The sequence below is a fragment of the Nyctereutes procyonoides genome, unplaced genomic scaffold (assembly GCF_905146905.1).
Source record: "Nyctereutes procyonoides isolate TBG_1078 unplaced genomic scaffold, NYPRO_anot_genome, whole genome shotgun sequence".
NCBI lineage: Eukaryota > Metazoa > Chordata > Mammalia > Carnivora > Canidae > Nyctereutes > Nyctereutes procyonoides.
Window position 1 is genome coordinate 35,097,050 of NW_026575030.1, and position 21,743 is coordinate 35,118,792.

At 42.5% G+C, this 21,743-nt stretch overlaps 1 protein-coding gene across 1 annotated transcript; it reads left to right on the top strand.

Moving 5' to 3' along the window:
- The first annotated feature begins 3,392 nt into the window (after positions 1-3,392).
- On the top strand, positions 3,393-11,135 carry DPPA4 (developmental pluripotency associated 4). The gene is made up of 6 exons (XM_055316030.1): positions 3,393-3,654; positions 4,992-5,152; positions 5,239-5,289; positions 5,724-6,015; positions 7,895-8,090; positions 11,105-11,135. The coding sequence occupies exons 1-6, from the start codon at positions 3,393-3,395 to the stop codon at positions 11,133-11,135; spliced, it is 993 nt and encodes a 330-aa protein (XP_055172005.1).
- Positions 11,136-21,743: the final 10,608 nt, after the last annotated feature.

Sequence of the window (21,743 nt, forward strand, 5' to 3'; positions counted from 1 at the left end):
TTCTTCTATATAGGACGTTAGCTAACCTGATGTTGTTGTTGTTGTTGTTGTTTTAATGGTTGGTGCAATTCTTCCAGAAATTATATTCCCCAAAATCATAGTAGGTCTAAGAATTCCTAAATCATAATATCAATACATACTCCACCTATTAATACAGAAATTATAGATCGTACATTGCCCAGCATGAGATGTCTCAATATATGGGTTTGTACTTAATTTAGAATTTAGCAATTTTACTTCCAGTTACACTGGGAATAGAAAGATGATTCAAATACTTTTATATATTATATAAATCTTATCTAGTAAGTATTTACTGGTTGTTGCCTATGAGCCAGGGTCAAATATTTATCAGTTCAAAACTTCCATAAAATCTCCCAGATAATCTAGATTCTCTGTCTCTCTCTCTCTCTCTCTTTTTTAATAATCTCGATTCTAAATACTTGCTTTCCTCTTGGGTGTTTTGGGGCTTGCTCAATCCTCATACTTCTTTCTCCACTCCTGGGTCCCGTTTACTTATGCCCTACGTCCACGTATTTCTCTATAGGATACTACACCTCCATTCTGGGTAAGGATCATCTCTTCTTCATCATTTTGGGGCACGCAATGAGATATAGGAAAACAAAACCAAGGTGCATAGTAGACTTTGTAACCCGATGGAGGAAGGTTTGAATCCCACAATCACTAGTTCTTAACAGAGAAAATTTCTTCACTTCACGTTTCTGATCTCCCACAGTTTTACAGGGAGGAGCAATCTGAGCAGAGGTATTTTCAGACTATTTTTAAAGAGAGAATATTGGCCTTGTTTGGGAGTTAGTAGGTTAGAGGCTTCTGGAGTAGAATAAGGCTCCCCTAGACGTGATTTCTGGTTCTCACTGTGTCCTCCAGCAAGTTACCAATAAAATGTTATACCTACTTGTGTCGTCCCTAAAATGGAAGACAATAAAATAATCGCTGTTAACTTTTAAACCTAAACTTTGGTACAAAACAAACACACAATTGACTTAGAAACTACTCATTAGTTGTTGGCAGATGGGAAGATGCTAGTTACTATGAGTACGAACAGAAAGCTGGAGTTGTGATTGGTTGAGTAGCTTGCTTAAGAAATAAAATGTTTGTGGGACAAAAGAAAGGTTTTGCTTCCTTCAAACCGCCAGTCCAGCCCTGGAATTCTATTGTTTCCACAAGTTGCCTCATTAAATTCCTTCAAACATCCGGTTCAGAAGTCTCTAGGAACTTTTGTTTTTCCCTTGGAATTTCTCAGGAGTTTCCAACTTTCTAATGTCTCCTGAACCACACCGTGGACTGATTATGTTAAAAAGCTCACAAAAAAGTGGTAGGACTGATACTACTAATTAATTCATACAAGAGTCACCTCACGGATAAGAGAGTGCACAAAATTAGCATTCACAAATTGGGGGAGAGGTGGGGGAGGAGGGAGAGGAAGGAGAAAAAGAAGAGCGCCTTTGGGTGACAGGAAGTGGGAGGAGACTTTTAAAGGAGCAATTTTGGGCCCGGGGCCATTTCAGGAGTAAGACTTTTTGTCAACCTTGACTTCTCTTTGGATATGGAGAAAGCAAAAGGCAAAAAGGTAAATACAATTTTAATGGGTTTGTTTCTGTCTGTGAGAGTCTCCTGTTTCTCTCTCCTGCTAAGTATACTTGATCCTTCTTTTGAGGAGAAAAGAATGTGCTTTAGAATTTTCTCTTGTTAAAAAACAACGACAACAACAACCGTAAAGTCCTAACTAAGGATTGCACCCTGCTAAATTGGGGAGGGAGGAACAAGGAGAAATGGGGCTTCCTATTTTTGTTTTGAAAAGATGGTTTATCCCATCCCACAATAAGAATTTCGTATCAAGGCTGAAGAGGAGTGGTAACCGGAGAAGAGGGGGAGGGGAGGGGGAAACTTTAGGAAGAGGTAATGGAGCTGGGGTTGTAGGAGAATTCGATTCTTTGATTTGCCTTCAACAAGCACCAGTCCTAAACCGAGAGTGCTGAACCTGTCTTTGCCCAGGGCCACTGGGCCTAGGGAATTATCCAAAGCCAGTCCTATTGACCAGCACCACAGAAATTCAAGGTAGGAGAGGCTTTGGGGCACGTAGTGGCTCAGCTGGCAAAGCATCCGACTTTTGACCTCATGGTCTCTCCTAGTCAGTTCAAGCCCTGCAACGGGCTCCAGGCCAGGCGTAGAGCTTACTTCCAAAAAAAAAAAAAAAGGTAGAGATGCTTTGACACTTTGCAGTGGAATCGAGCCACGGTGCTAAGGGAATCTGAGCACTTTCAAGAGTCTCTTGGAACCATCATTTTTGCCCTCTCAATTTTAAGACGTTAGTCTGGCCCCAAAGTGAGGAGTTTGTACGTAAGGCTCTGCAAACATAAAACCTGAATACGAGTGGAAAGCTGCTATAGAGATGTAAAATGCCATACAAATGTTAATTTGTCCTGTACCCCCCACCTTGGGGACACTGGAAAGGATTTAGAGTTAGGGATTTTGTGTCCTTCTGAAATGCCTACCTGTGTTCCCATAGTCCCTGAGCCTCAGCATCTGAAAAACAAAATAATAAATTGTCACCAGGCTGCTGTGGGGAGTAAAGGAAAGAGAATGAGAAATATGTCAACACCTTATGCAAGAGGTTAGTTTCTCTATCAGTACCCCCACTGTCCTCTCGCTGCTGCTGCTTCTTTTTTTCTTCTTTTTTTTAAATTCTCTCACTGCTTCTGGCTCAATTAGACAATGTTTGAGTGCCTCTGAGGAAAAGAAAAATCCTGCCTTTAGGCAGCTTACTGTCAAATGGAGTAGCAAGCCTGGATCGAATCACACCAGCAAATGGAAAACTGCGACTGATCAGCGGGAGAAGTGAGGCAATGCCTAGACTTGACTTGGTCTGAGACTGTTAGGAAGGGTTGCCAGGTGTAGGGCTACTGGAAATGAGGTTCTGAAGGAGAAGGAAGATTTATGGAAGTCAGTAGAAGGCTGAGGTGGTGAGTGACATCCCTCCAGGCCGTGGTAACTAGGCTGGAAAGGAATTCTGTGAGTAGCCCTTGGGCAATGGGGCTGCTAGGCTGAATTAAAGACATTTGTGTATCTTCATCCAACCACTGAATAAGTATATAGAATCCCTCTGGCAATAGCAGGGAAAGCTTTCTTGGGAAGAGGTCCAGAACAAAGGAATGGGGGAGGAAAATCTTCAGGGGAGAGAATAATGGATATGGTGACTGATAATAAGGGCTGCCCCCCCCCCACAAACACACAAATAGCCTAGTTTCTTCTACATCTGTGGTTTGTTTGTACCCCTGTTTTCTCTCTTTTCTCATATTTTCAAATTAGCCTCCCATCTTCCCTGTCTTATAAGCACACCTGAGGTTAAGGTGATTTCCCAGAGGAGAATCCACATGCCAGTGGTGGGTAGGGACCATGCTGGCACGGTGGATGCGAGTTATCTTGAGGCAGGTAGTGTGTGCGGTGGTGGGAAGAGTGACTGGCTCCTCTGTCGCCGGCAGGGCTCCACGAAGTCGGGGGAAGACGATCTGGCTGGCCAATCCCAACCTGTATCGGAAGAAGCCAAAGAGAAACAGCAGGCCTATGGTGAACCAAAGTTACCAGGAACCTCAGCAAGTGGGACCAAACGGAAGAGATCTATGAAAGAAGGCAAAGGTAGGAAGTCGACAAGCCCCCAACTCTCATTGCCTTGGGTTTAAGAAAAGCATGGAAAATTTCTGAAGGAGTAGAAAAAGTAGGAAAGGGGGTCCCTGGGTGGCTCAGTTGGTTAAAGGTCTGTCTTGGGCTCAGGGTCCTGGGACCCAGCCCTGCCTCAGGCTCCCTGCCTCTCCCTCTGCCGCTCCCCCTGCTTGTGCTCTTTCACTCTTTCTCTCAAATAAATAAAGTTTTTTTTTTTTAAAAAAAAAAAAAAAGAAAGAAAGGAAACCTAGGAAAGAAAAATGGCCCTGTGTTCTGAAAACCCTCCACTTTCTTTGGGGCCCAGCTTACACGTCTCCCCTCCCTTCAGCCGCCTCTGTGAAAACTGGTGTCTTGGGGTCTCCAAGCTCTGACCATAGATTTGGGTCCGATTTTGCCTTCACTCGCTACTCAGTGTTAAGGATCTCCATGTACAGTGATTTGGGGACCGACTGCTATAAATTTGAAATCCCATCCTTGAAGCCCCCCTTTCTTTTTGTAAGAATTGAGTTTAGTACTTAAAGCTCGCTGGGCCAGGTGGGGTGGGGTGCAGACTCGGTTGTAATTTATATGGAATAATTAGGTAGCAATGCCTACGTTAGACCTGGCTAGGCCTGTGCCCTCGGTAAACCCTGTTAGTGTGGGGATAGGTGCCTGTTCCGGAGGTGTGTTCTGGAAGTCTCCGCTGAACAGTGGGAATGTGTGAGAAAGCTGTGTGCAGGGAGCCCGGAGCACTGCCCTGAGTGGGGTGGGGCTGACCCAACTCCGAGAATGGGTGGCTGTGGGTAGCAATGCCCAGTGGTTTGTTTTGTTCTTTGGTGAGAGGACAAGGCACCCCTGAGGTTTTATGATGTCAGGTTTAAAATTGCTCTCATGCCCCTGGCTGGGGAGCAAGCTCTCTAATACAGCCTCCTTGGAGTCTGTGGGTTTAGGTGCTCACGGATGAGCAAGTAGGAAGTAAAAACTGGAGATTCAGTATTAAGTCGGTCCCAGGTTTGAGGGTCTGTCCTTTAGGGTTTTTTTTTTTTTTTTCTTTTCTTTTTTTAAGATTTTATTTATTTATGTGTCACAGAGCACAAGCAGGAGGAGAAGCGGGCTCCCTGCTCAGCAGGGAGCCCAATGCAAGGTTCGATCCCAGGACTCCGGGATCATGACCTGAGCCACCCGGGGACCCCTGTCCCTTGGAGGTTATGGGGTCGTTGGCAAGTCATTAACTATACGATGGGGATTGGACTGTACAACTGAAAGTTGTACTTGGACATTTTAAAAGGCCACACAAAAGTGAGGTGTTACTAATTTCATCCATTCTCCTCCAGCTTCCTGTTCAGAAAAGACGGTACAAGAGAGTACAAGAGTAAGAATTCGGAAGAAAATCCCAATTCCTCCATTACCTTCGAAACTGCCACCAGCCAACTTGCTTCACCGAGACATCCTGCGGGCCTGGTGCCAAGAACTCAAGCTGAGCACCAAAGGCCAGGTGATGGCCCAGGGTTGGAGACCTTGCTCCCGGGAGGAGGGGTAGGATCCTTACTTGATTGTTAACTCATTTTTCTCTTGTCTTAGAAATTAGATGTATATAAGCGAATCTGCGAATATGCTTACCCAGATCAAAAGGTAAGTGACTTGACCCAGTGGAAGGCTTAGTTCTCTTTCTTTCTTTCTTTTTTTTTTTAAGATTTCTTTATTTCTTTATTTATGATAGACCTAGAGAGAGAGAGGCAGAGACAGACACAGGAGGAGGGAGAAGCAGGCTCCATGCAGGAAGCCTGACTTGGGACTTGATCCCTGGACTCCAGGATCGTGCCCTGGGCCAAAGGCAGCGCTAAACCACTGAGCCACCCAGAGATCCCCCCTTAGTTCTCTTTCTAATGACCTATTTTAGCATCACAAAGTCTGTGGAGGCCTGGCCTTAGCCCCTCCTCCCCTCCTTCCACTCCTTCTGAGGAAGAACAGCACCCCCTACCCCCCTTCTCACCAACATGGTGCAAAATCATAAAAATGAGGCCACACTTCTGACAGCACCTTAACCTTGTAAACCCTGTTTGTAGACGAACATTCCTGTCACCGCAGAGGAGGCCAAGATTCTCACCCAGACACAAAGAAGGTTGATGATGGACAAGGGGGAAATTTCTCTGGAAAGTCCTGGAACAAAGATACCTTCTGATGGAACCTACCCTCCTGAAGTGGCTGCCCCCGCTGAGGGGTCTGATGCTCTCCTGGAGGGGGTCAATACTGTTGTTGTGACCACTTCGGCCCCAGATTCCGTGTTTGCCTCCTGGTCCAGAATTGCAGCCAGGGCCGGGAAGATGGAGACAGTGGCATCGCCACAGGAGGCCCACGGTAAGGCCGGGGGTGCCCTCTGGTTCTGGTCCCCTTGAGGAAAAAAATGCTGTTGATTATTAACCTCCAATCAATTTTAGGGTACATCAAAATCACGGAAAGGGTTGGGGCTTCCTGGGCCCTACCTACAGAGTTTCTGATTCGGCTCTGAGCTAAGGCCTGGGAATTTTCATTTCTAACAATTTTTCGGCCAGGGCTGATGATGCTAGTCTGGGGGCCGCGCTTGGGTGGCTCCGTCGGTGAAGCGTCAGTCTTCTGCTCAGGTCATGGTCACGGGGTCCTGGGATCCAGCCCTGAGCCCCTCTTCCTGCTTTGCAGAGTCGCCTTCTCCCTCTCCTCTGCCTCTCCTCCCTGCTTGTGTGCTCTCTCTCTCTGTCTCAAATAAATAAATAAGATCTTTAAAAAAAAAAAAAAAAAAAGGAAAGGAAACCACTGCTACAAAATTTTTTTTTATTATTTTTATTTATTTATTCATGAGAGACACAGAGAGAGAGGCAGAGACACAGGCAGAGGGAGAAGCAGGCTCCATGCAGGGAGCCTGACGTGGGACTCGATCCCGGGTCTCCAGGATCACATCCTGGGCCAAAGGCAGATGCTCAACCTCTGAGCCACCCAGGGATCCCAACTGCTACAAATTACTGATGTCATCAGGAGGGAATGGCAATCTATTTGGCTTTATTTTTCATTTCCCTTCTTTAAGAAATTAAAAGTAAGGGCAAGCTCAAAAATCAACTGCCTGAGCTTAAGCCCTGGATCTTCTAGCATCTGTTAAGCGAGTGACATTAACAAGTTGTTTAATATAGTTCCCGATTTCCTCATCGTAAAATTGGTTAAAAATCACACCTACCTCATAATGTTGCAAGAATTATAGGACATAAAATTAAGAGACCATAAACTGGTTAGCACAATGCAATGCCTGTTGAGACCCCGAACCTATTTCATGCAGGCCTTCCCAGACCACTCCGGTTTAGTCTATTGAAGGAAACCAGAGTGTATCGCCCCAAATTATACCTATTCTAAATTGTTTTAAAATTTATAATAAAAACTGTTGAGCTAATGGCAGCTGAAGAGTAGCAAACCCAGAAAAAGTGCTTGGCTGTCTAAAGGCAGGTTGTAGATTCTCTTTTTGCCAGAGACAATCACCTGAGGGGTGGCACCAGAGAAACCTTACTTCTTTTTTTTTTTTTAAAGATTTTATTTATTTATTCATAAGAGACAAACACAGAGAGAGAAGCACAGACACAGGCAGAGGGAGAAGCAGGCTCCACGCAGGGAGCCCGACATGGGACTCGATCCCGGGTCTCCAGGATCACGCCCTGGGCTGAAAGCAGTGCTAAACCGCGGAGCCACCCAGGCTGCCCCGAAACCTTACTTCTTTGTTCCTTCCCATAGATTGAGCATCCCACTGTCTGTCTAAAACTGCTTCCCTTTTTCCTGTCATTTCTCTACAAATCCCTTGGTTTTTTGGAAAAGCCAGGATTCTAAGCTGCCATGTTCACTTTCACTGGTGGTTTCTTCCAAGTGACCTGGGCCATACACATTAACAAACTGGTTTTCTCTTGATCTTTTTGTTAAGGAGACTGTGTTGCAAACCTAGGATGGGTAGAGGTAAAGCTTTGCCTCCTTTGCACTATCATTTACCCCCTTGGAGCTATACCACCTCCAACTATGCTTTCTTCGTTTTAGAAATTTCAGCAGGAACTGTTTTGTATGGTTTTCTAAAAAAGAGCAAGGCAGAGAAGGTTGAGCTAGGATTCCAGGGTTCCTATCTTGGAACTGGCAAGAAAAGTAGTGGAAACAAAGACCATAATATATTCTCGACCAAAAGAACATTAGAATTTGGCCAGGCTGTGTTCATACTTGCCTCTCTTTTCTTTAGGTGCCAAGTGGTGTGTGGTCCATGGGAGAAGTATGCCTGCAGACACAGAAGGTTGGGTTCACCTGCAATTTCATGCAGGACAAGCCTGGGTGCCTGAAAAGCGGGGGAGAGTATGCGCCCTCTTCTTGCTCCCCGCTTGTAACTTTCCACCCCCACAGCTGGAGGACAATATGCTGTGCCCCAAATGTGTTCGCAGGTAACTACCTGGTGCATTTCTACAAACTAAAACTGGACACCTGGTTTCTAGCTGGGGGAGATTGGAGATACATGTCAATCTTAAATAGCCCTGTATTTTGAGTTAAGTCTATTCTTAGGAAAAAGAGCATTTAGGGGTCAGGGCTAACTGCTTCTACCTAGAGACCCTCCCATAATTATGGAGAAACAAGTCTTGATTAATTACTATTATTACAGGTATATGCACTTCACAGAAATAATGACTAGCAAAACAACAGCAACAAAACCCTTTAAGTAGACTACAGTCTAATGGGGATGACTGGTATGTAAAGAGCTGTAATGCCATCTGATGACTAGTATCAAAGAGGTTTCTTAACTTCAAGGAAGAATTGCCTAGATGGAAAGAAGGAGAAAGCTCATTTTTCAATAGGGACCAACGCCAAGGCTGAGAGAACTTAGGACAAAGTAGAAATTGTAAGTATTGTAGTGTGGCAGATTATGGTTAAGGAAAAAAAAAAAAAAAAGAGCCAGCTTTCTCCTTACAAAATGGGCATAATGCCTATCTGAAGTATTGTGAAGATTAGATGAGTGAGTAAATGTAAAGTTCTTAGCCCTGTGCCTAACATGCAAACATTCAAAAAAAAAAAAAAAAACAAAAAAACGTGGGTACTAATCATTTCAGCAAATGGGATTCCTTTCAGCGTCCTCATAAAGAAAGAAATACACAATGTATGCAAAAACCAGTTTGGGCCCAAATTGAGCTTTATAGATTTTTAAGTAATATCATTAGTTTGGGGTTTAATTATAGTAAGCTTTGAAGGTTCAGAATTTAACCAGTTGCCCATGGTGTTCTTTCAAAAGATGTCTTTAGTTATGTGATGTGACCAATGACATACCTTTGTAATCACCAAACAACCAGCTATAAACTCACAATTATGAAGAGAAGAAAGAGGGTTTTCTCTATAATTTAAATTCTAAGCCAATTGAAATAGACATATTAAATGACTGGCTGATGCAGAATAGGTAAATTTGTTCTCTGTATAAACTAGACTAGCTAATTCATAAAGATTTCTGTCTCTAAATAAGGATGGGAAGTCTTTTTATTAAAACAAGCCGTTACTGGGGCACCTGGGTGGCTCCGTGGTTGAGCATCTGCCTTCTGCTCAGGTCCTGATCCCAGGGACCCGGGATTGAGTCCCACATCAGGCTTCCTACTTGGAGCCTGCTTCTCCCTCTGCCTGTGTCTCTGCCTCTCTCTGTGTTTCTCATGAATAAATAAAATCTTTTAAATAAATAAATACAAGCCATTACAATTGACAAACTCCGGGAGCAAGGTGGAGCAGAGTGAGCACAGTTCTGTGTTGAAGCCACAGGCATGGAATTGGCTCAGGGAAGGGAACAGTCCTCTTCTGGAATCCTGTTTGTACCAGCGACCATTTCCACAGCTTTACACACGCCACTTCACCCTCCTGAGCCATGGTTCCCACATCTGTAATAAGAGGAGCCAAGTGGACAGGGTGGTGTACAAAAGTCACCTATGGTATTAAAACTAAGAAGTCCCCAAGAAGGGACGCCTGGGTGGCTCAGTGGTAAGTCACTGAAAAGTTTACACACCTGTAAAGAAATTTTTATTCGGAAAGGCTATTGTATTTAGGGATTTATATATATTCATGAGAGACAGAGATAGAGCAGAGGGATAGAATAGGATAGATATGGAAAATTTTACAATTTTTGAGGATTAGAGTGACGGACACAGAATCTGGTGATTTGCTGGGAGATGGGCCACTGCAGGGTTTGAAGCTAGTGCATGCGTCGAGGCTTACGTTGCCAAAGAGGGAAGGGTGTGAGAGCTGTCAGGACAATGTTGTGGGAAAGCTGTTTGTAATGTGTTTTAAGAGCCTAGCATCTTCTAACGGTACCAAGACAGAATCTGGCTTTAAGTAATATCACATGAAGCTGAAGAAAGTTCAAAGGATACACTTGCTCGGATAAGATGAGACCCAGAGCAGTAAAGGACACAGGTGATTTAGTGATGCTTGAATACGGGGAGCAGACAAGTGGAAAGGGTGACTGGAGGTGTTTTCCAAAAGCACAAATGGAGAGATGCAACAATAGGATGCTCAAAGGGCATTTCCTTTTATGCTGCATTGCAGACAGAGAGCCCAGGTGTGCTTCTGGGCCTACTTTGGGAGAGGGGCCTTCAGAGAGGCAGGACAGGAAGAGGACTATCCCTCTGAATGGAGGGGTTTGGTGCAGCCCAGACTTGCCTCCCACATCCCTCTCCGCAGCCCTCCATTGGCCTGCAGGGGGCCCATCATCCTTAATGTCAAGGTTACTGAACACCAGGGGTCTTGTATAGCTGGCGGAGCATAGAAGCCTGAAGTGGGTGGGACCCTCAGGCTAGACCCCCCTCCACCAGCCAGGAGTGGCGGCTCCTGGACCTTGGCACAGTTAACTGTCTCCCACAGAAGACAAGTAGAGTGTGCACTTCTTTTTTCCCCCTTCTGGCTGTCCTACTTCCCGCCAACAATTGTCATTACCAAGAACATTGAATAGAATTGAGGTCACTCTGGAGAGTCCTTTAATGACCTACCGAGGCCATTGGGCAAATGGTAAAAGGTCCACTCTGGGGCCTCTGCTGCCCATGGGTTGCCAAGGACAGATTACAGAGACATAACTTGGCTAATAGTCCCTCCTTGATGGCCTGGTTGCATGCTTTCCACTTACCATACTTTTTTTTTTTTTTTGTAAGATGTTATTTATTCATAAGAGACAGAGAGGCAGAGACATAGGCAGAGGGAGAAGCAGGCTCCATGCAGGGAGCCCGATGTGGGACTCGATCCCGGGTCTCCAGGATCACGCACTGGGCCGAAGGCAGACGCTCAACCACTGAGCCACCTCGGCGTCCTTCCACTTACTATCCTATAGTTTAAGGACAAGTCCACCAGGGCATTTCCTGGCTGTTTTCAAGGGTACAATTAATGTTTCTTCTTGGATCTCCTCTTTTTAAAAACAAACATTTTGTTTGCTTTATAGGAATAAGGTGTTAATGAAAAGCCTCCAATGAACTTTCGATAGCAGGAAAAGGGACACAGCTGATTGTAATCAATGGTACAAAGAGAACTACAATCAACTCCGTGGTGACACTGATGGCCGGACTGTAGGCTGCTCACACTCTCCATGCTTCCTGCTTACAGGGGCACAGACTAGTGCATTGCAGATGTTACCCTCCAACCTCCATCGGGCCTGTGGCTTCATGGGTTGAGATGCAGGAACTCTTAGATTTTAAATTGGAAGAGCATTTCAGAAATTACCATTCATTCTACTTAATAAGAAGAAAAAGTCATTCATAATACCAAACGTTTGCCCTTCTGAAATAGAAGTGACCTTAACTTCTTTTAAAGTGGGAACCTGAGCTCCGCCTGGCAGAGGGTTTGGGGGTGGGAGGTGGAGTGGAAAGTACAGGTGTGCTTCCACGCTGGATTTCTCTGCAATTCCATCTCCTCCAGAGATGGCTACACCCTCTTAGGTTCGTGACTTCAGGCTGTTGAGTATTTTAAACCAAAGGGAAAGCTGTTATTCTTTCCCACTCCCAAAAACATACTCTTAATATAGAAAACATTTTTTGATGTTTTCTTAATAACCTGAGACCTCTATGGTATGTCTCTGGGATAATAATATGGAACACTTTGCGGGTATTATTTCTACTTATAACTATCTTGTGTGTTTCTCCTGCTTAAAAATATTTAAGGGTACTTCTGAATCATAAATTCATAATGTATTGGATTTTAAATTGTATATAAAATCATCTATTGTATATAGGAGGCCATATGCATTGTGGGCAAATTCTTAATATTAACTCAGGATTAAGCTAAAAATCATGATTTTCTTTGGCATGATTCTTTTTTAAAACCACTCAATGAAGTATGAGTAACATTTTTTTAAAAAAGCTATACATTTAATGTATATAATTTGATGAGTTTGATTCATTTAGAATTTTTTGTGTCCTTCCTAAATTTATAAGTCCTGCGGTTCTTAGAAAATATTTTTTTTCACTTGTGTTCTTATGGCAGATTCCAACATTGTTTTATTGTTGTGGATTTGGAGATTATGAAAATTTTTTCCCCCTCTAATGTACTGGAAGGAGTAGTAGAGTTAGAAAGTTTGTAACCGGGGATCCCTGGGTGGTGCAGCGGTTTGACGCCTGCCTTTGGCCCAGGGCGCGATCCTGGAGACCCGGGATCGAATCCCACGTCGGGCTCCCGGTGCATGGAGCCTGCTTCTCCCTCTGCCTGTGTCTCTGCCTCTCTCTCTCTCACTATGTGCCTATCATAAATAAATAAAAATTAAAAAAATATATATTTAGAAAGTTTGTAACCATTAGGATATGGACAGATTTGGGCAAGAATCCTCAATAAATGTTAAAAATGTTAAATGTTTGTTGACAAGCAAGATATTTATATGATCTTGCAGTGTCTCCACACCGATTACTCATTAATGGTCAGGGTTTTTCAGTGTAAAACATAGTATATGCATTTGATTCCTTATATCTTATTGTACACATATTATTAATTTTAATTTTGCTTCCTTTTTAAGCTTTTCCCCTATTTTTAGTGGATTGTTCACTTTTCTATTCCTTGGCCTTCCCAATCTGCTTTCAGATAGCTTCCTAGTCCTAACACACAAAAGTAAACTTTATAAAATCAGTTGTGTTCCACTACGAAGATGACTATCTACCCCTTTTTCCTGCCCCTAGCAAGGTGAAATCTCTAAAGTCACATTTATTCCCCAGCACTTCCTACTGCCCACAAGCCTCCCCCAGAATTTACTATAGTTTTAACTACCCTAGTCTATCCCTCCTTCAGTATCTCCCTCCCAGGGTCCCAAAATATTACAAAGGGGGAAAAAAAGCACTTGGAGCTCAATATTCCATGCCTCAGATGAATTTAGTGGCAACAGGAACCTGCAGGATGATTTTGGTGTTTGGAAGAAGCCAGGGGGAGAAATGTCCTATTTCCCACCTGGAAACCAAAGTAACAGTCCTGCGGATCTGTCTGCCCAGAAGCGCACGGGTGCTGTGAGCAAGATCTGCGGTGCACTAGGAATGCTGATAGGAGGCCTCTGGAGCCAGCCCTCCAAATATCTCCTGGCCCCAAAGGGACATGTAAGGCTCTCAAGAGTTGGTGTTGAAGCTTCGGAGTCGGTTTCTGCCAAGGCATTGCTGGCTAAGGGCAAATGGATCTGCGTGAAGAAAGCCCGTGAACTCTGCCAGGGAGCAAAATTGGAAATGGCTATGTCTCCAAGGATCCCAGCCCCAAGGAGCAGATGTGGGAGGAGAATGATGGTGAAATGTTTAAAATACTAACTCACTGAATTGGATTTCACTCATCTGAAAGTGCCTCGAGGAAAGCTACAGTTTCGCAAGATGGGCCTTAGAGACAAAAAGTAGGTTATGTCCACCCTGACTGAGTGTTCAGACTTCTCACCAGGAACGACACAAACAGAAATGTGCTTTCTGATGGGATAGCTCACTGAGGGTATTCGTGCCAGAAAGATTTAATATGAATCTACTTGAAGAAGCAGGCAGTCCTGATGATCCCAATTATGTCAGCATGAAGCGAGCTTAGCTTGTGGGTGGCGATTACTTAGGCTCATCCGTATGTGAAAATCCACAGAGCCATGTGCTTGATATGTGTATATTTTACCATATGTGAGATACATATCCTTTTTTGTTTTTAAGATTTTATTTTATTTATTCATGAGTGACACAGAGAAGCAGAGACACAGGCACAGGGAGAAGTGGGCTCCTCGCAGGGAGCCCGATGCGGGACTCGATCCCCAGACCTGGGGTCACAGCCTGAGCTAGAGGCAGACGCTCAACCACTGAGCCACCCAGGCGTCCTGCTACATCTCCTTTTTAAAAGCTTACCTGGTTTGAATATGTTAGAGATCTGCCACATAAAAATGTGTTAGGTGGAGTAACAGGAAATTTGATTATAGAGCAGAGATTAGATGATACTACAGCACTGTTAAGGTCTTGGTTGTAAGAACTACGGAATTTGCATTTAATAATTGGTTAATAAGGGATGATGCACGGTGTTGTACCAACTTTTATAACTGGGATTTTTAAATAGCCTTTCAAAATACTCTTAGCTCAGGTCATGATCCCAGAGTCCTGGGATTGAGTCCCACGTCAGGCTCACCGCAGGGAGCATGCTTCTCCCAAGGTCCTGGGATCGAGTCCCACGTCGGGCTCCCTGCATGGAGCCTGCTTCTCCCTCTGCCTGTGTCTCTGCCTCTCTCTCTCTGTCTCTCATGAATAAATAAATAAAATCTTAAAAAAAAAAAAGTCCTTGTTATGACCTCCAAAGCCTTACCTAAGTATTTCCTACCCCATGCCTCTCACCTTTGGCCTCATCTGCTGTACCTTGTCTCTGTTGACTGACCTTGTCGCTGGCTGGAATGACCTTTTCCCAGAAGTTAGTATGGTAAACCTTTGAAGTCTTCTTTCAAATGTCACTTGATCAAAAAAGCACACTCTGAACCCCTCTTAAATCACAGGCTGTTTTTCAACACCTACCAGCACCATTTCTTCCCTCACCCGGCTCCTGTTCTCTATTTTCCTGTAACATCTCCTCTAACATAACATGTAATTTGTTATTTATTGTCTCCTACTAATAGTATGAAGGGATTTGTCCTTTTTGTGCACTTAGGTATCACAACTTCCTAGAACAGACTGACATATGGTTGGTACTCAATAAATGTTCAGTGAATGATAAATAGAAACGTTTGAAGTGAACCATAAAAGGAAATGGACTACAGATTACTTAGGAATCAATATAAAAAAATTGGTCTCTGTCCTCTAGTGTATCACCACAAACTCACTAATTTTCCTCAGTGTTCTCTGGGACAATAAGTTGAGTCCCCTCTGGAAAGAAAAGTGTTCTCTGTTGTGTTTAGCACCCTGAATTCTGTTTTCTATTCCCACTGTTATTCCCTCTAAAGTAACTATTTGAGAAGGTCACTAGCAAATTCTAAACTTCTTAGCAGGAAGTTCTCTTTTTTCCCCCAACACCCCATCTTCCTGTTTTAGAATGTGAAGTCCAACAGTGTTAAAGAGCAGCAATAATCCCCCAATATGTCAATCACCATTACCTGAAGGATAACACATTACTGAAATTGCATTATGTTTTAAAGCATAAAAAGGAGAAAGAAGTACCAGGAGGACATGGAGTAGGGGGAGATACTAGTTTACAAATATGGCATAACTGGACCCAGAAGACACTTCACTAGAAGGATTAACTAAGGTTATCTTGTTTCTGGCTAGGGCGTAGCTACATTGGAAATCTTGGGAGGAAGTAAATGATTCTAAAAGTGTTATTAATCTCTTCTGAGTCCATTACTTAAGGAACTATTTCCTGGAGAAAGTTTTCCGTTGACACCAAATTGAAAGGCAAATAAGCATTACATTGAAAAAAAAAAAAAAAAGAAATTCCAGCCAGTGGGAAGGGCCTGAAGATCCTGAGGTGAATAGCAAAGAAACTGGAGGGCCAGGATGTTGGCAGTTCAGAGCCTGGGAACAGAGATATTGGTTGAAACTGGAAAAGGATGGAGGCCCAGGCAATGCAAGACCTTTGTTTTGTCTTATAAAAACAAGCCTTGGGATGCCCGGGTGACTCAGCCTCAGCGGTTAAGCACCTGCCTTTGGCTCAGGGCGCGATCCTGGAGTCCCAGGATCGAGTCCCACATCGGACTCCCTGCATGGAGCCTGCTGCTCCCTCTGCCTGTGTCTCTGCCTCACTCTCTCTCTCTCTCTCTCTCTCTTTCTCTCTCATGAATAAATAGAATATTTAAAAACAACAACACAAGCCTTGGGACCTCTGGCTGACTCAGTCGATGGAGGATCCAACTTGATCTTGTGATTGTGAGTTGAAGCCCCATGTTAGGTGTAGAGATTATTTAAAAATTAAATCTTAAAAAAAAAAAAAAACCTAAACTAAAACACCCAAGAGCTTTTAGAAGCTCAAGGAGCTAGGCTGAAATGTCAGGTTTGCATTTTGAAGAGATTATTTGCCTCTAGAGAAAGGAACGGAAGGCAGAGGATGTTTTACAAAGGAAACCAGTGAAGTATTCTTTCTAGCAAGAGATTTTGGCAGCTTTGGGCTACCTGGGTAGCTCAGTGGTTGAGCATCTGCCTTTGGCTCAGGGTGTGACTGGGGTCCCGAGATCGAATCTGACATTGGGCTTCTCACAGGGAGCCTGCTTCTCTCTCTTCCTATGTCTCTCTCTGTGTCTCTCATGAATAAATAAATAAAATCTTAAATAAATAAACAGATAAAATCTTTAAAAAAAGATTTTGGCAGCTTTGACTCTGGTGGACGGTGGAGATAGATGAAGGAGGTAAGGTTGACAGGACTCATTATTGACTGGGTATTGGGTAATGCAGAAAGAACAGAAAAGTGATTCTGAAGCTGGTGTCTATTAACAAATTACCACATTCTTAGTTCATTGTTTTATTCCATTCCTCCATCATCTCTTGTATTTAAAACCATTTGGGGGCACCTGGGTGGCTCAGTTAGTGAAGCGTCTGCCTTCTGCTCAGGGCATGATCCCAGGGTCCTGGGACAGCTCTGCATGGGATTCCCTGCTCATGGGGAGCCTACTTCTCCCTCTGCCTGCTGCTACCCCTCCTAGTGCTCTCTCTCTATCGAATAAATAAATAAAATAGTTTTTAAAAATTTGGAAAGCAAGGTGAGTACTAGTACTAGAGAATAATCCCCATGTATCCTAAGTAAGATGACACTTCTCTTTATCCATCTTTACCAAAGGATGGAAGTGGTAGGAACTGACTGTCAGGGGCACAAAGAACTTTTCTGTGATGATAGATTTTCCGTCTTGAGTGGGAAGTCGGCTATCACTTTTCAAATTTACCAAACCGTACACTTAAGATCCATACATTTCACTATAAATCCTACCTGAATTAAGAAAAAAAAAAAATTAAAAAAAAAAAGAAAAAAAGTTATTCTGGAGATCAAAAAGGAAATGGTGTCTGTCATATGACTCTACTCCTAGGGTTCTGTAAAGACACCTCAAAGCCATGATAGGTGACAAAGAGAAGGACACCAATCCATCAAGGGGATTTATAACACTGAAGAAGGTTATAAGGGAGGTTCCCAGAGACTGCATGAGAGTTCCTTGGTATTCCAGAACACATGCAGCTCTTAATGTTGGAAAACAAAGGTCAGAACTTACTACATTCTGCTCTTTCTTCAAAGCTCTGCTTAAATCTTACTTCTTTGATAAGCTACTTTGATATGTTCCAACTCTTAAAACTATCTTTTTTTCTTTTTTTTTTTTTAAATCCATACCGTATTGGAAATCACTACATTGCTTATTGTTAAGAACACAAGAGACCCAAACTTTTGGGATAGTTAGAAGTTCAACTTCCTATCCTTGAAGCTCAGTTTTGCTAGATGTTTTGAATGAAGATAACAAACCACCTTTGCAAAGTTGCTAGATTCAAAAAAATCATGCATGTAAAACAATTATGGTGTTATGCAAATGATAGGTACTCAGCCAAGAGTAATTGCTGTAATTCCTATTATGTTTTGTCTCTGTTTCCTGAACTGAGGTGATCTATAATTACCAAATACTTATTAGCCATTTTGATAGCTGCTTGGCTTTGGGAATTTACTTAATCTCTTTAGCCTTCTCAGATTTATTGAAGCATAATTTACATACTGTGAAATTCATCCATTTTAATGTATAGTCTTATAAGTTTTTGGCAAATGCATGTAGACATATAACTACCAACATAAGATGTAGAGCTCCAATCACTCCAGAAAATTCCATCTTGTCTCTTTGTAGTCAACTCCTATCCCCTCCCAGCTCCTAAAAACCAATAATCTATTTTCTCTTCTTACACTTTTGTCTTTTCCAGGATGTCTTGTAAATAAAATGAGTCTTGGTTCTTTAATTTAGTATAGTACATATGAGATTGACTCCTCTTTTTTGTGTATCATTAGTTTATTCCTTATGATGAATAGTAGTATTTCATTGTGTGAATGTACTGTAGTTTTCCATTTGCCGTTTGAAGGGTATTTGGTTATTTCTAGGTTTTGGCAATTACAAATGAAAGCCACCATTGGGACGCCTGGATGGCTCAGCAGTTAAGCGTCTGCCTTCAGCTCAGGTCATGATCCTGGAGTTCAGGGATTGAGTCCCACATCAGGCTCCCTGCAAGGAGCCTGCTTCTCTCTCTGCCTGTGTCTCTGACTCTCTGTGTGTCTCTCAAGAATAAATAAAAATATTAAAAAAAAATAAAGCCACTATTAATTTTCCTATGTAATTTTTACGTGAACACTTAAGTTTTGGGATGCCTGGGTGGCTCAGTGATTAAGTGGCTGCCTTCAGCTCAGGCTGTGATCCCGGAGTCCCAGGATCAAGTCCCACATTGGGCTCCTTGTATGGAGCTTGCTTCTCCTGTTTCTGCCTTTCTCTCTGCCTCTCTCTGTGTCTCATGAATAAGTAAATAAAAATAATAATAAAAAAAAAACAGTTAAGTTTTACTTGGGGTAAATATACAAGTGGGGAGATCACTTTATCATATGCTAAGTGTATGTTTAGCTTTATAAGAAACTGCCCGGGGCACCTGGGTGGCTCAGTCGGTTGGGCATCCAACTCTTGATTTGGCTCAAATCATAATAATCTCAGGTTCGTGAGATGGAGCCCCAAGAGAGGTTCCCACTCAGTGGGTCAGCAGGAAGTCTGCTGGAGATTCTTTCTCTCTCTACCCATGACTGCTACTGCCACCCAACCCCTGCTCTCTCTAAGATAAATATTTTTTTTTAAAAGAAACTGCTACATTTCCCAAAAATGGTTGTGACATTGTATTCTCATCAGAAATGAATGATAGCCAGTTGTTTTCTTTCCTGACACCTGATATGATCAGTCTTTTAAATTTTATCCATCGTAATAGGTGAATAATGATATCTTATATGGTATTAGTTTACCCTACATATAGCTTCTCAGTGGAGTGGCTATTAAAGTACTTTACCCATTTTCTATTGAATCATTTGTTTTCTTACTACTGAGTTTGAGGAATTCTTTATACATAAACTTAGAGTCAGAATGTCACCTTTCACAGCAAAAATCTAACAGGGATCTTTTTTTTTTTTCCTACAGGGATTCTTGATGGGTTTTCTGGACCAGTGAATAAACGGCAAGAGTGGCATATCACCAGCTCAACAGAATGGAATAACTAGGAAAATGATATTTGGTATTGTGTTTTAATGTGTCAAGGATAGTTATTTTTCTTGCATTTAAGTATGTTCCTCTATAAGAAAATATCTAGACTTGGGGCACCTGTTAAATAGAATGCAGCAGTGTCTTAGGAGTTCTACAAAATGGAAAAGGCAGTAATGGAATGCAATTAGGTTGTATGTAGGATGGTGGGTGTTGTAAAATGAAGGCAATTGTCAATTGAATATTTCTGTGCTAAATTCTAAGCCTCTGTTGCCTTAGATAAGTTTATATACCATGGCTGCAATCTGATACAATGACCTGACCTGTGGGTAGAGGCTACAAAAACAAAAAAGATGGCAAATATGTATGTTGGGTAAAATGTTAATGACTTGAAGATTAAAGGGTAAGGAGTGTAAGACCTAGGTTTAACTACTGGGCCTGCTATTTTAGTTACTAGCTGATTTAGAGTATCTGTTACCTAAATGAAAATAATTATAATATTTACCTCGAAGGATTGTAAAGATTTAATGAGAAATGTAATATGCTTCATAAATTGTGCTCCATGCAAATATGATGAATGACTATTTCATTGAAATCTTTCTTAGCTTCTGTTAATATCAGGTTGCCCCCAACAGAATACTTCCCTGGCTGACAGTGTGCCTTCCATGGATGAGCTATCTTGAGATACTTTATGTAGCTGGTGCCAAAAAAGAATTCGAGTACTGATAGCAGGCTTAGTAAATTGGGAATTCATGCTGCTCAGAACAAAAAGTCATTTGTTGGGAAGCTAGTGATAATGTGAAGATTCTTATAATGAATTATTTTGCCTAATTTTGTGTAAAGCAAGACCAGAGAAAGCAGAAGGATAGAGAAAGAGAGGACATTATTCTTGGTCTCAACTTCCATACATTACTCTCTCTGTGGTCCATCCTGCTTCCACCTGTTTTGAACTATTGCAGTAAATAGCATTCTCTTGTTAATGGAGTAGCACCTTATTTTTGGGCACTGACGCAAGACCTGCCTGCAAAATATGCTCACCTAAGCATAAGTAGTCCAGAAATTGTCACATTCAAGAAGAGGCTTGATATTGGCCAGTCCTGCAATGCTTCAGCACAGACCCAGTAGAGGGGAAAAGACTCAAGTGGCCACAACTCTTGACATGGCTAAAAGGATTGTGATAAGTAACCCAGAGAAAGAGGCTGCACGATTATTATATTCAAGGAGAAGAGTAAAATTAGAAAACCATATAGCAGAAGTCTTCACTCTTGTTACTCCCACTACCAGGTCCTGGACCCAAAAAGTCTCTAGTAAGACTGATAATAATAGTGCGTGGGGCGCCCAGCTGGTTCAGTCAGCAGAGCATTCAACTCTTGATCTCAGAATTGTAAATTCAAACTCCATGTAGGGCATAGCTATTACTTAAAAATAAAATCCTAGGGCAGCCCTGGTGGCTCAGTGGCTTAGCACCGCCTTCAGCCAAGGGCGTGATCCTGGAGTCCCAGGATCGAGTCCTGCATCGGGGTCCGTGCATGGAGCCTGCTTCTCCCTCTGCCCGTGTCTCTGCCTCTCTCTCTCCCTGTGTCTCTTATGAATAAATAAATAAAATCTTTAAATAAATAAATAAATAAATAAATAAATAAATAAATAAATAAATAAAATCTTAAAAAAAAAAGGTTAGTGCTGATTAGGAAGAGGGAAGCAACTCAAGTTTAAGCATCAAATAGAAAGGAAGTGATGGATTAAGCTACTTACCATTTAACAGTCCATAGTTTAGAAAATAGTTTCCCATAAGGCATCTCTCCACTTGCCATAGCTCACTTTTTACTGGCAAATGTCAACATTTTTCCTAAATTGATTTCTAAGCCAAGTGATTTGGCTCTGTGCTTTACTCATCATCGAGTGTAATTACAATTTCAGAGAGAAATATAAAGTGTTGATGTGCTCAGCAGAGGAGTGCCACAACCTGAGTAAACCTGATTTCTCTTCCCTTTCTTCAAGACATTCAGGCAAAGTATCACATTATGATGTAGTGATCATGCAAATTTGCCTTAAAGCTCTGTACTGCAGGGGGAATAATTGGTTAGTGGCTCCAACCTTAGCTTCACTACCATGGAGTTCATGCCTACGCTAAAACTCCTCTCTGCTGTTCCCAGTCAATAAGTGCAGCAGGAACTCTAAGGCAGGGTCATTCTTGTGGCTTAGACTCAGGGACTCCTCATCAGTCTTGCAATTGCACTACAGTTCAGGACTCTTCCTCCCAAGCCCCCCTCCCTCTCCATCATAGGGGTCAAGTTCATCATGCTCTTTCAGCTCTCCTAGCCTCCTAGCTCCCTTCTCATTTTCCCTCATAGTTGTTTCCTACAGCAAGTCTTTTGTGTTCCTAATCTTATCTTGGCATCTGATGCTTGGAGGACATGAACAAAAACATATG

What these genes read in the sequence shown, in the direction of transcription:
- DPPA4 (XM_055316030.1), top strand. Translation starts at nt 3,393, where the DNA reads ATGCCAGTGGTGGGTAGGGACCATGCTGGCACGGTGGATGCGAGTTAT. An exon ending in AGCTGAGCACCAAAGGCCAG is followed by an intron (nt 5,153 to 5,238) that starts GTGATGGCCCAG and finishes CTCTTGTCTTAG; the next exon opens with AAATTAGATGTATATAAGCG. An exon ending in ATGCTTACCCAGATCAAAAG is followed by an intron (nt 5,290 to 5,723) that starts GTAAGTGACTTG and finishes CCCTGTTTGTAG; the next exon opens with ACGAACATTCCTGTCACCGC.